Source organism: Haliotis rubra, unplaced genomic scaffold (assembly GCF_003918875.1).
Source record: "Haliotis rubra isolate DU_JTF1 unplaced genomic scaffold, ASM391887v1 Scf328, whole genome shotgun sequence".
Lineage (NCBI taxonomy): Eukaryota > Metazoa > Mollusca > Gastropoda > Lepetellida > Haliotidae > Haliotis > Haliotis rubra.
This window is the reverse complement of record NW_025767000.1, coordinates 980,181-995,727: the sequence shown is the minus strand read 5'-3', so window position 1 is coordinate 995,727 and position 15,547 is coordinate 980,181. Positions and strand designations below refer to the sequence as shown.

General features: G+C 37.6%; 1 protein-coding gene across 1 annotated transcript in view; it reads right to left on the bottom strand.

Moving 5' to 3' along the window:
- Positions 1-10,774: 10,774 nt before the first annotated feature.
- LOC124284014 overlaps positions 10,775-15,547 on the bottom strand; it is a 30,985-nt gene continuing 26,212 nt past the window's right edge. The window contains exon 2 of the mRNA XM_046720050.1: positions 10,775-11,768. Coding sequence (XP_046576006.1) covers positions 10,775-11,768 — 994 coding nt within the window. The remainder of the gene's footprint in view (positions 11,769-15,547) is intronic.

Here is a 15,547-nt window from a genome sequence, read left to right as displayed (position 1 = left end):
TTGGGACGATACTGAAAAGCAGAATTTTTACCGGAATCAAAACATTGCGTACTTTGCGAATATAAACTGAGAATTGTTCCACAGAATTTATGCCCTAACGACCGCATTTGCCTGTTGAGTGCGTGTTTCACAGAGTGAATGAGTGGTTCATGTTCCTAAATTCCTGTTCTAAAGCTCTTGGAAATAGGGTGAATATTTCCATTTTTCGCCAGACTAAGACTGTTTTGTTGATGCCTCACACCAAGTACGTATATAACATGGGCCTCCTGAGTACGACAATAGAGTGAGTGAGTTTAGTTTTACGCCGCTTTAAGCAATATTCCATATTCCAGCAATATCAAGGCGGGGGAAACCAGAAGTGGGCTTCACATATTGTATCCATATTCGATATGGCGAAGTCCTGGGATCGTTCGGGCAGTCATCACTGCTGTCTGAAACCTGTGGCGAAGATGGGTCACCCTTATCCATATGTCCTGTCTTGGCGATGTTACACGTGGACGTCCAGAACGTGGCCGATCGATGACGTCATTTGTGTTCTGGTAGCGTCTCACCAGTGCAGAAATGGTGTTCGGGTGGCAGTGGAAATGTGCAGCCACTTGCCGTTGAGACATTCCCCCACGGACCATCCCAATGGTCTCATGACGTTGTGCAGACGTGAGCCTTGGCATGCTATGCGTTTTATTAGCCGTTTAATTTTTTGAACGATCGCAAGGGCAGGGGTTGAGCTTTCCAAAGTGACAGTATTGTGTGGCATTCATTTGCTCTGTTTCTCTTTCCCGGAATGCACGTGCAACAACGTATTGCACGTCTCAAGGACGAACCCACTGACATCACGGAACGTGGCACGTGCATGCATGTTGGATACATGTCACCAATCTCTGAGTTTAAATCCATATGTGTCTACACAGGTTTGATAAATTTAGATTTTAAATTTTTGTATGCACAGTTTCTTTATGTGCCTAGAATAGATCAAACAGGTATCGATAAATTCCACATAGACAAGCAAGCCGTTACAACAGTTTGCATAGATCTGCAAGTTGTAGACATTCAATAAGCAGTGTACGAAACTCACCAAAATCTTGTACCTGGCCACGGGGCTGATAACGTATTAGGGGCAATGGGGTAGCCTCATGATCAAAGCGTCCGTTCGTCACACTGAAGACCCGGGCTCGATTCCCCACATGGGTACAAAGTATGCAGCCCAGTTCCGGTCTCCCCCGCCGTGATTTAATTTGAACTCACCCACTCACTGAAATATTATTCTATAAATAAGTTTATAACGAGAAAGCAGAAAAGGTATGTTTGACGAGATTTATCTAAATGCACGACTTCCACAAGCTGGTAACCTTTGACCCACTGATCCCACATCAAGGTCACAAATAACCTATATAGGCGTAGTGTCACGGGGTAAAGGCTAGAGATATCAATAGTGCACTAACTTTTTTGAATGGATCTTCGAAATATCAATAAGCAATTTCAAAACATACAAAATCCACAAATTGTTTAAATTAAGAAACACAAGTTTACTTGTCACAATGAACATATTACATTTCTTAACTTAAAAATATAGAAAATCCACTGTTTGTCACGTCCATGTATTAAGAACATAGAAATTCAAAACAATCTCATAATGAAGGTAGAGCGAAATATTACCAGAAAATGAAAATACCATTGCAATTTGTCAGCAAGGTTCCCCATTTCCAAGCAGCTGACAAGACATGCATCACTGTTTAACACTGGATAAAATCCACATTTACAAGCTTGAAAATGTCTTGGAAAGATGATGTTTCCAAGAAATTTCCAGTTTTGGAAAGATGATGTTTCCAAGACATTTCCAATTTTGGAAAGATGATGTTTCCAAAAATTTCCAATGTTGGAAATGTGAGATTTCCAATTTTGGAAAAATCCGCAAGGGGAGATAACTGGTGGGTGATGGTAAATTATTGTTCTGCATGGGCTAATTGCTGTAGCGGCATGAGTGTTTCATGGGGGGCGTTATGGCGACTGGCGGTAGTCTTTGATGTTTAGTGTTGTTTTAGTAATGATTGTTTAAGGGATTTACGAAAGGATTATCGACTTGACTAGTCGAAATTGCAGTGGTGAACACATTTTAAATGCTCAATGTTTGGGTGAAAAGTGAATTTTGTCACGTTTAGTTTAAATATGTGTCATCGTAAGCATATATCTAGTGAGTGAGAGTTAATTTCGTACAAGGGCCACTCACCCGTTATACAATTATAAAGATGACAATACAATCCAGCGCCATATATAATATTAAGCTGTATGCTAACATGTACAATGTCTCATTTAATCTTATACTCAAAAACCTCGCTCTTTTTTGTCAATGCAAGAAATATAAACTTAGCAAGATTGTTAACAGTTGTAGAATTGCAAGACAATAATAAGTTGATAAATTTAGTTTCGCATGGATTATTTATGTCGTATTGTGGGAGCAGGCTGTTTCTCAGATCATAGTAAAATGAACATTCAATAAAGAATTGGTATTCTGATTCAATGGTGTACAATACACAGAGGGCAGAATCGCTCATGTTGTTTTATATTTACTTTTCGCCCATATTAAAACATTAAAGGATGGTCTGAACAACGAAACTTACTCAAAGCAAAACGAATCGTTGCGTTGCCGTCAATCGTTGCGTTGCCCTCCTAGGGGGTCAAGTGATGGTGTCACCATGCACTAATTTCCACCGGACCCCGTAGTTCGTGCTAAATGGGTTATGTTTGTGAGTGCGAAGCGAGCGTTGTGGAAGTTTGGAACGATATCTTAAATGTGTTCAGATCGCTTCGCGGAAGTTAAAGAATCAAAACTACTTACTAGTTGTAGTACAATAAATATATGATTGATGACCAAAAAGATTTTCCATGACACAACTTGAAGCATAACGATTTCTTTCTCGGAAGCGAGGTTGTGGTGGAAGTGACAATAATATTGTAAGTAGTGTTATACTGACACCCACCCTCGCTTCCACGAGAGAAATTGTTATGTTATAAGATATGTCGTGCAAAATCCTATTGGCCATCAATCAAATACATATTTTACTACCAGTAGAAAGTAGTTTTGATTTTGTAACTCGGTGAAAACAACCCTAAATAGCATTTATTCTCAGACTGGCGGATGTTCGCGACAGGGCGCTGCCAATTTTAATAATCGTAACATCACGGGCTAAAGTCTGTTAAAGAATTAATGAGATTATGGCTTGTTTTCATCAAGTTAGAAAATCAAAACTACTTTCTACTGGCAGTTAAATATGTATTTTAATCATGGCCAACAGGATTTGGCATGACATAACGATTTCTTCCTCGGAAGCGTGGTTGGGGTCGAAGTGACAATACTGCGCAATAAATTTCTAGCTACATTCACGTGGTTAACGTCCACTCACCAGGGTTTATGCCCGGACTGTCGACAACAAGAAATAATCCGTCCAAATTACTTGACGACAGTCCGGGAGAAGGGAGGTGATGTTCTACATGAGTGACTTCACTCCCAGTGTTCTCAAAATTAACAAACCAATTAAAACAAAGTGAGATGTATATAGTAGACAATATAGTTATTAAGTCAATATAACAACATGCATGTACCATGCATGTATCATATGTCACACAATATAACATATTTGTATATATATTTCTTAAAGCTCACACAATATATTTGTCTGTGTGTTTTATATGAATAAGTGATTTCTGCAGGTGTTTAAGTAATAATATATAAAAGATGAGTCCAGTTATTTCTTCTTGCCAAAACTCCTTTATATATGGACAGGTTGCATCTGTACATCTCCAGTATGTTTCTTTGAGCCCCGCCGTGATGTTGCTGGAATATTGCTAAAAGCGGCGTAAAACCAAACTCAGTCAGTCAGTCAGTCTTTGAGCTCTCCGTCTGTTGCCTCTGTACTTGGATCCATTGTGGTAAAGATTCTGACCTCTTTGAATGTTGTCAATCAATGTAACCCGCACCATAGCATTTGCCATTTTGACATGAGTAACAAAATATTCATGATCTATTATATCAGAGACCATATAATATGGTCTCTGATTATATATACCCAAATGCTAAATGTTTACAACAGCATTTCGATAATCCTTCTACTTCCAATATCACAAAATAATTTGTAAGCTCTCTGTTTCTTTCCGGATATTGTTACTTGTTAAACTCCAAAATGGTAATCCTTCCACTCGCATAACGTAAAATAATAGTCTGTTTTTGCACATTTAATTCTCTTGCAAATGGTTAAAATGACATTCTCTTTAATCAACTTAATTCATTTACTCATGATACGAGCATAGCTGTAGCCGCCAAAGCCACTTGCAAACCACTAAGCAGACATTCTCTTTCATTAATTAACACCGTCACAGTATGTTGACCACGCGATGTCGACACTCCGGGGTTTTTGTTTTGTCGACAGTTAGCAACATCCTATTTTTCATTTGTCGACAGATCGTATGAAGATACTAGTCAACGTGCGTCTTTATATTTGGTCTTATAATCCTAATTAGTTTATTATCATACTTGTATGCATTTTGAAACTAAATAAAAATCAGGCGATCTGCCTATACTTATAACTTGAATATCCAATGTAAATCATAATTCCCACACACGCCCTAGTGTATGCTGTCTGTCTCATTACTTCACGACGAAAACAATGATTCTGTTGACAACTGAATAAAAATAAAATGCAATTATTAAAATTAAAACAGATAAGAGTTATAAGAACATTGTCAGGCTATGACTCTGTTCGAGGAATGTATCAATCAATATCCACAAAAACGAGTGATATGCCATTCACCTACAGCTGTTCCAAATGATACATCTAATACATGTTTACGAAAAGTGATAAATCTTTTCAGGTATTTCACATTGGTATATAGTCTCATTGGTCACCCAAGATAGCATACCTGGGAACTAATCGCATAATCGCATAATGTCCACCATTCTTTACAAAAAAGTAATTTAGTTAGCCAATAATGAGCAATCAATCAATGTCTTGGCGGTTAATCCTTTGAAAGAAGGAAGTTGTTTTACGCAGACACCGACACGACAGAGAGTATTCAGTATAGATTAGTAAATCTACATACATGAACACTACCTTTTGACAAATCTTCTGTGTAATATAAATGTAATTAATCAATCAGCGTGTTATCGGTTAATCCTTTGATCGATGTTTATAATGTTGAGTATTTACTCCAGACACAAGAAATGAAAAATGGGAACCTTTGTCGGGTTATCCAAGTGGTGTTACCACTAATTATACCTGTTTTAAATTCATTAACGGACCATCAAGTGAATGATGACAAATAACATGTGCAGGTTTATACCACCTAACACGGGTTACAACAGGGATACTCTACAACATATAGAGTCTCCCTGATTGCATGCAATTTGACACTATTTTGAGAATACGGACAGAACTTCATTGTTGCATAAGAAATACATATAAGCATTTGCTGTGTTGTAAAACTGTATGTACCTATTCACCTAAGTAAATTTTCAGAGTCTTATAGCAATGGCAAAGTGGAGTTGTTTAGTTTACGGATTCAAATATATCAAATGTCATTTTTTAATATTATACGTCATATTTTTAATTGACGTGAATAAATATCGAGGTAAAAAACCCACAGAAACGGGATCAATTATGATCAGTCATTTTACCATCCAGGCATTAGAAAACCTGCAAAAGCCCAAAATGCTTTGATACTTTAATACAATCAGACAAGAACTACCGGGGAAATTTTCAAATAACGGCATCTGATGGGCATCCACCCTTCCTAATGTCGCACTGTTCAGGTTGAAGAAATTAACCGTAACCGAGATGAGCGAGGCTGATCATAGATTTTATTTACTACTATCTGTTTTAGATATAATATAGTGCCTTGTGTCTCATAGGCCATATGGCCGGATGTTATATTTTATTGAATGTTTTTAAGTTTATGTATGTTTTATATATAACATGTGACACAAAAATAAAAATATTTTCTTCTTCTTCTTCTCACTATCACTAGCGGCTGGCTCGAACAAATAAGGCCCAGCGACACCAGGCAATTACGACAGAATCGTCTATGAAAACAAGTTGTAACTCGGAAGGGGAGCAGGACAAAAGCCACCCGGACAAATGACACCCTGTTATTTTACCATTAAAGAAAGGACAATTACCACCCATATTGATTTTAATGTTGATTTTGTTGTAAAATTATGTAGACTTTGATGAATAATTTGGGTTCTTAAAAAAATATATTCACTTTGATTAAAAAGTTGATTTTCATGTAAAATTTTGATTTCATAGTAATGTTGACTTTTTAAAAATGTTATTGTGTTGGTGGTTTTTATTTTTATTTGGGTGGCATTTGTCCTAGGGGGCATTTGTCCGGGTGGCTTTTGTCCGAGCGGGTTGTGTGCACTCAAGTGTAACGGCTGGTTCATTTGCCGATGCCCTCACGGCTCATTGTGTGTGTGTATATATAGAGATGTTAGGTTTTGTAAATACGGTGTCGTACCGGGAAGGCTAAAATGTATTTTTCAGATGTCCCGGGAAGGCTAAAATGTATATTTTGGATTTCCCGGGAGAGCTAATTAGGGGAGTACCGCCAAAGCTAAAGATACGGTGCCAGGAAGCATAATCCATGCCGTGAGTATATACATTTCTTTTCAAAACATTGTTATAATAGAATATTTATCAGAACAGAATAGAACATAGAATTTATTAAGACTTGAACCAGTCTTCTATTCGATTAAGATTTAAAGATAAACAATGGACACATATTATTTCTTCCCTAGGTACATTATGGTATTTTCCAACTTCAATATGTAGCAGGCATCTTTATCTTCTTCGCTTGTTTAGACCTGTATTTAAGTGGCGTTTTTATTTCAGATGTATTTAATTCGAAAAACATTGCTATAAAATTTAAGTTGCAAACTGACACCGAACTATCGTACACATATTCGTGATGGCAGGTGCGCAGGTTAGAGTCAACTTAATCCTGAAGGGCCTTGTGAACATCATCATCGGGGACATCGCCTACACAGACAACGTGTGTAGCGACCAGAACTTGGATAAACAGTCCACAATTTCGTAAAACCCGATTTGCTGCGGTACTGCTCCCGGCTAACGCTAAAACTTAAAGCCACTGATGTGCAGAATATGATTTGCTTCTTGTTTTTTTAGAGGAAATTCAAATTAACATTTACTGTTTCCATGGTCAAGTTCGAATATGTAGCCCACATTTATTTCTCCATTATAATTTGGAAAAAAATCTTAAAAAGTTTTCTTAATCATTTTATACTTGTCAACCGTATTATTCCTTTGCATATATGGGACGATTAATTGTGTTGTTTTAAAATGGAAACAAAATGTCATCCTGTTTGAAAACGATTATCTGACATGAATTCTGTTTCTTCATCACTTTGTGGTCACAATAATGTTACAGAATCGTATACATTATGTAAAATAGTTCAAAAACTAATTTGTGTTTCTGAAATAATTCTGATTGTAATTAGGTATGAATATTTTTTTCCATATTCGGGTATTTGTCATCCAATTTGCTGCACATAAGCTCCGCCCACTCATGTTTATTTATGATTTCTGTGCACTTAAGACTCAATGCACAGTTAGAAAACAAAGAAGACCTCAGAAATTTTGAGACAGGTCGAACGTGCTCGACACTCATGTTGTTTTCTAACTGTGCAGAAAGTTAGAGCCTCAACTGAACAAGGCGTTCACATGCTATTCCGACCTCCCTGCAAGTGTTGTGTACACAGAGGTATTTGGCAAAAGGGATTTTCCTCAGTGAAATCAGGGATCTCCATGGAGTATCCCGAGCTAGTCTGTTGAGAATACTCCGCGACACCGCTAGTGCTCTGGCCGTGTATCTGGACTTGATTAAAAAACCCTGGGTGCCACAGGGACATATATCCTTCCTCTTCAACCCTCACTTTGAAGTCCAATAAAATTCTAAATATATCAGGCACACAAATAGACTTCACAGTAAAGCTAAAAGACAAAGCTTAAGTGCTTAAATAACCTTTCAAAATAGGCTTCATCGTAAATGTCGCCATTTTATACACAATACGAAATCACGATTCACAGCATTATTTGCTGTACAGGATAGACAGCATGTTTTCAAATGTGAAAATCGGATAATTACTGGGAGTACTGAATTTCAAAAATAACATATTAATGATAACTGAAATCAGTTTTTCATGATATCACTAATGATAATCTGAAACGCTGCCGATGAACCTAGAATCGGTTTGGATGTTTTCGAAAATATACTTACACGAACGCCGAAGTGCGCTTTCCGCCTTATTGGATAGTGTTTACAAAATCACGTCTCGCACAGCCGGTATTGAGACGCCTATTACATCACGTATATGTCATAGCCAGCTGCGACAAATGCATCTATGAAATCCCCATAAATTTTAAAATCAAATCACAGTTGGTCTTTGTTACCAACACCAACTGGATATTGGGTGTGAAAACAAACGCTGTGCTCGGAAGACTGCGCTACTGTAGTTTGACATGTAAATGAAGTAGATTCGAATTATACTGCGTAACAGCCGGCTATTCATTGCTTGCAATGGCTCAATACCTTTAGAATATGTATGGAAAGAGTATCATAGCAAAAAAGAGGAAACTAAAAATAGATACAATGCAATGATTTGATTTGATACTTAATAAGAAATTCAAAGTTTCCGTGCAGCGTGACGCCATAACAGACGCAAAATCATGCAGAACGACAACGGTAATTATCAGCATAACAATACACAGATAGTCAGAGTCACTCTGATTACTTACATTTCATATTTATGTACAAACGATCCCTGAAGCAAGGGAAGAGTCCTCGCAAAATCCTGTGTACCCTTGTCAGCGAAGCCGCCATTTTGTAAGAAATCGGTCATCAGCTGTAATGTCACACGTCAACATTGTTGTAGTATTACATATTAGGCAATGTCTTTGAGGTGAAGGTCGGATGAAAAAAAGAGTAAACACAATCGTCCTATCCTTCTGATTACACTTTCAGTACTAGGATGTATATTTTGCGTATCATTCAGATGGGTTTTTCTTCATGAAACCAATTTCAGTAGATTCAACCTACATTTAGCCTTGTTCAATATCATATCATGCGTGGATACAGGGTATACGTTTTTATTCTTTGAAAGTTTTTGATTGTTTGAATAAAAGTTACAAAAGAAATTGACACATTTTGGGTATTACACCACATTTTAAACCTTTACACAAGTGTTAGTAGATCAAACGTAGCCATAGCTGCAACACTGACTTTAGTTCCTATAGTGTGCAATATTCAATACATTGGGACCAATATTGCAATTTCAAATGAACAAGTTAATGAACAGCGATTTAATTCAAACCTTATAAGTAAAACTGATAATATTAATGGAAATGATTTATACATTTTATCCTGTAATTTTCAATGAAATTTAGTGAGAGAATCCAAAATAATTCATTTATTGATATCGTTTTACCATAAGATAACCTGTACATTGAATTAAAAACATAACATTTGCATTGTTATTCAAACTGTTTTTCTATTTTGAAATACTGAATAACAAGATAAGCAGGTGCCCGTTCGGTCTCGCTTTATGCGTTGCTATGCAACAAAGTACCTCTTATACAATGTACGACATGGATTTAGGACCGCGTCGTACGACACGACATGGATATCACGTCTTTGTGAAACGGTCGTAAAGGAGGTCGGAAGAGGGTCGTAAACAAGGTCGTAGGGTCTACAACCTCCTAAATTTAGGAGGCTTTTGTGAAACGCGGGCCAGGATTTTTTGACATTATGTCGTTCAATGTTGAGACTGTTGCTCTGCAGTCTTTCTGACTGCATCTCCATGAGATCCATTCTCTCCTCTCTTGTTCAGAATGAACATATACCGGTAACCATTTACACATAGATATCTTCAACCACGAAAAGTAAGAAGAAACTTCTAGTCTAACTGTGCATTTACCATAACTGAATTTGTGGAAATAATGCTGAAAACTGTCATTTCCAAAATTCTTATCGCAAGTTTCTGCAAGAAAATGAATAACTCACAACTTATGAATTGAGTGAACTAATTTATAAATCAAAGTGACTGTGAACTCACTAACATGGATTCAATATCATACTGGTAGTCTGGTATACATGTCTTATTTCTTTCCTTGAGTGAACACGTTTTTTTATCTTGAAGAATCCCTTAAAACAACACCGTTGTCAAAACATCAAACATCAAACGATTTTTACCTTGACCCAAATGTCTAACCTACCCTTTATCTCGATAATGATACAATAATGAATATGGGAACCCTTCTCTATGCATCGACAAGAATACCTATCAAACAAGCATGGAGTTGCTATTGGCGTGGCGTCGTGTTCTCACTGCAGGTTTTTACATTTTCAAACGTATATAATTGTCACCACAGCGACAAACCTATTTTACTGTTTAGTAGAAAACTTAACAGAAGCATCCAACCTGACCTTACAATGAGCGGTGTGATAATTCAAGACATAGATAATCACAAGCATCTAGACTTGACCCTTCAAAATAACTGTCACTGGGATATTAACATAAAGTCTATTGGCTGGCTTATTATGAAATTAATGTCTTGTCTAAACTGGAATCAAATGTATATTTGTCTCTTCAATCATCGGTGAGCTTGTGGGCTGATTTCTCTTGATCTATATTAAAACATTCTGTAACGTACTTCTTGTAAATGATCAAATTAATCTAGATACACTTATGATTCAGTAAAAAGGGTATTCAGAGACCCGGGCCACGTTCTTCTGTAATTGATATCTGGCAGTTCCCAACTGTGATATTACTGAATACGGAGGGGCCTGAGAATGCACTTTTATTTGACTCTCTTGTAACTTCAATTTTATACCTGCATAACTTTTCTAGAACCAATGCCTCTGACACCTTCAGTTGGACTTCGTTGGCAAAGCTTCTCATCACCACAAATGATACACTTGCTTTTCTTTTGACCCAGGTTTTAATAGTACCATAATACCCATCTTTTTTATCCTGTTCTCGATAAAGACAAATGCTATATTTGCAGCTGTCATCACCATATGCTAAGAAACCAAGTAGGCGCTTGTCGTCGCTGCATGTGATGATGAGGAGGTTAGAGTCAATCTTACTTGGATCCCTGTCAATTCGATCTGCATACAGAGTGACCCACGAGTCAAGTTCTGGCTTTATTTTGAAGGGTGCCACATCGGTACCAGGTAAGATCATGTGACACAACAACTTGGTACATTCGTCGCCCGATAATATTCCAGACGGTACAACTACTTTCGCGAAAGCCTTCGTTCCCATTGCGGTAAAATCAAGCTCGTACACGGTTTCTCCCAGAACAAGACGTTTGTTTTCTGGAGTTATCTCCCTTCCTTGGCGTTTACACTCTGTCTCAGCCCACGAGAGGGCAGCATTGAAACTTGTTTCATCATTTGTTAAGAAATCATCTGCGCTTACAACTTTATGAAAACAAGAAGCACAAAGTGATGTGAAGCCAGAGCTTTTAACAGTGGTAGCACCATGTTTGACAACAAGCTCCAGAGCCCTGTCAAAAAGCTTCTCCTCGTCAAAGACGTGGGCTTGTTCCAAGATGACACAGGCGTTCTTTGCCGTCAGGGACGATTCCAGGAAAGTTAGACACATACGCTCTAGACTCCCCACAGCGTATTTCTTGGCCAGGTACAGCAGACCTGTCACATTCTCAGCAGTCAGGGTTGTCGTGTCTGCGTACAGGAACCTGTAAGTGATATATATTCATGGCAATTAGACCTTGTTGATTGTTGATCAAAGATTTAGTTTGAGTATAAACTGTATCCAGTCTGAATACTTTGATGCTACATGAACAAGGTCAGAGTTCAGCATTTATCATGTCTGGACAGGAATCTAAATGTAACATATTTATTGACATTAAAATAATGTTTGACCTCAGCTGAAACAGTCAGTCTATTTACCGATTACGTAAACGTTTATCTTTTATTCGCTCCTCATAAATCTTATGAAGTCTTTGTAACTGCTTCAAATTCGTAACTTCATGATACTGCTCAGATGTTTCATCGATAGTACAGGGGTGGTGGGGTAATCTCGATAGTACAGGGGCGGTGGGGTAATCTAGTGACTATCGCTCGTTACGCCCACGATCCCACAATGTGTAAAGCCAATTTCTGGTGTCGACCACCGTGATATACCTGGAATATTGCTAAATGCGGCGTAAAACTAACTCACTCACTATCAATAGTACTATGCCTTTTGACATTAACGGCAAGTACAAATAATTGATAATTGACAAAGTTTTTATTGTCACGTTTTTCAAAAAAAATTGAATTGATTTTGGTTTAATTCACAACATTGTTTACTCAGAGCCCAAAATTCCATGAAGTTATCATAAGCCTCATCCTTATTTTTTTTCAAATATATCATTTATTGAAAAAATGTATTGAAATTAAGGAGTGTTTAAAGGTCACATGCAACATAAAACACAACTCTGAAACCTTTCGGTATGGACTTACCAAAACAAATCATCAAAAATGCAAATTCAACTTATAAAGTTGAAAAATAACGCGATGAAAAAAAACCGCGCGAAATCGGAGTTCAAACGATTCACTAATTTTCCCCAGACTTTTCGGGGAAAAACTGGTTTTAACAGCTGGGGTGCGCTCATAGCACAAGCGCAGTGAAATAGGTTCGCGCAACTTGGAAGCGGGCTGTCCGGTGAATACTCGGTGAAGGCTTTGGTGTGGGCTATATTTCTAAATTTTTGTTGATATCTCACAGGCGCGAGCTTTTTATATGTTATGACAGTAAATTAACTGTTTATATTTCATTTGTCAATTTCACCACATGTCCACGTTTTTCTTACCTAGTCACTTTCTCAGTTCGATACTTAAAAGCAATGTCATTATTTAGCGTTGACAGAATTTCTAACTGTGATATAGATATGTCGTTGTCACAAACAAAACTCAATGTCTTGTTTTATTGACACCTGTGTGTCTGCCTGCCTGTCTGCTAATGACAATATTCAATACACAACTGCGATCACTGACCACATGCAATTTGAACTTAACACCAATCAGGCTATATACCATAAACAAAACGCATTGATTTATGGCCCGAGTTCGGTCTATGTCACATCATGTAATTAGACAGACAGGCAGGTGTGATACTTGAACACATGACATGTTATGATGTATATTGATTGCAAAATGTTATACACCAAAAATGAGCATGTATTTACAAAACCCAACACCTCTATATATGCACACACAATGAGCCGTGAGGGAATTTGCAAATGGTTTATGCCAGGACTGTCGACAACAAGAAGTAATCCGTCCAAATTACTTGTCGACAGTCCGGGAAAAGGGAGGTGATGTTCTACATGAGTGACTTCACTCCCAGTGTTCTCAAAATTAACAAACCAATTAAAACAGAGTGTGATATATATAGTAGACAATATATTTATTCAGTCTATATAACAACATGCATGTATCGTATGTCACACAATATAACATATTTGTATATATATTTCACAAAGCTCACACAATATATTTGTGTGAGTTTTATATAAATAAGTGATTTCTGCAGGTGTATAAGTAATAAATACATAAAAGATGAGTCCAGTTATTTCTTCTTGCCAAAACTCCTTTATGTCTGCACTTAAGTGATCTGAATGTTCAGCCAAGATGAAGCAACTCTGACACATGGTCTGTGTACTTTCAAGACAGTAAGTCTGTCGGCAAGAAGGTCGGCCTTCAAGGATAGAATCCTAGCGTCGATGATTCGGTAGCGACGTCTACGGACAGGATCTCTCTGATGACTGTTCTTTTTGTGGCATTCGCACAACCTCAAATACATTTGGATGTGTCTTCATGGCATACTTGTTATCCCCCGCAACGCGTTTTGCGGGGGGTATTAAAATGGACTGCGTCCTTCCGTCCGTCCGTGCACATTTGTCTTTTCCGACGCAAAACTCTAAAACCGTTCATTATTTCATCACCAAACTTGGCACATAGATAGATCTGGTGGTGTACTGGTGCCTTTTGGTAGTTTTGGAATTCTGAATAAAATATTTTTGGCGTTTCCATGGCAACATGTTCGACTTTGACTGAAATTGGTGGTAGTGCTCTTTTCCGGAGCAGAACTCTAAAACCGTTCAATATTTCTTCACCAAACTTGGCACATAGATAGATCTGGTGGTCTACTGGTGCCTTTTGGTTGTTTTGGAATTCTGAATAAAATATTTTTGGCGTTTCCATGGCAACAAGTTTGACTTAGACTGATATTGGTGGTAGTGCTCTTTTCCGGAGCAGAACTCTAAAACCATTCACTATTTCTTCACCAAACTTGGCACATACATAGATCTAGTGATGTACTGGTGCCTTTTGGTAGTTTTGGAATTCTGAATAAAATATTTTTGGCGTTTCCATGGCAACAACTTTTACTTAGACTGAAATTGGTGATAGTGCTCCTTTCTCGAGCAGAACTTTAAAAACCTTTCAATACTCTCCTTCCACTTTTCTATATACACACCTAAATATTTGACATAATCATAACTCGAGACATAATCATGAAGAGTATTTTGCCATTGCGGGAGATATCGATGACTTTGTCTTCTTGTTGATTTTGTTGTGCCAACCTTCCAAATTATTGGGATGGCGTAAAAGTCGGGCCGGGCCGGGCCAAGGCGGGCCAAATATATTATTGGCTAAGAAACCAATTAACGAAAACCATGCCTACAATTAATTAATGCAACATGCACGCATGGTAATAATGATCAATCAGAAGCCATAAAGGCGTACCATAACAACTTTATTACGAGTAAATCGGCTAAAACTCAGGAAGACGAGAAGCCTGTGAACTGGCTGACCGAGGTTACGTCTTAAAGTGGAATCGTTGAACGAAACAGAATTTAAAACGTATAAATACTTCAGTCAATTCCGATACACATTTCCATCGGCCGGAAAATGTTTTTACATCTATATCCAATCACATACCACCCGATCAATTCATTATTCATCGTATTTAAAGCATGCCCACCTTTATATGATACGATCTCTTCCCCACACTCTCAACATTATCTCAGCCACGATTGTTCGGTCCGGCTTGACTCGAGCCGTCAAAAGCAACTTAAACGTAACACACGTATCTTGAATTCTGTTAAAATCCATAGAATGGTATCATGTCTACTAAATATCGCTTTGTAATGTTATAAAATGCAACATGTAAAGAAAACTGCTCCGTTAAAGTGAAGCCCTTTTCTCTCCCCAAACACAACATAGCCTCAATCAAAAGTGTTTAGTCTCTGTTCAGCCCGACTTGACCCGTGCTGTCAAAAACACATTAAACCTCACACATGTATCTTGAAATGTATTTATATCCATAGATTAGTATTATATCTACCTACATATCACTTCACAGAGTCTCAAAGCGCAGTATTTGAAGCAACAACGTTGGTCAAAGTGAAGCTATCTTTTCTATACATTCTCAACAAAGACACAGTATCACAATTGTTCGGTCCGCCTT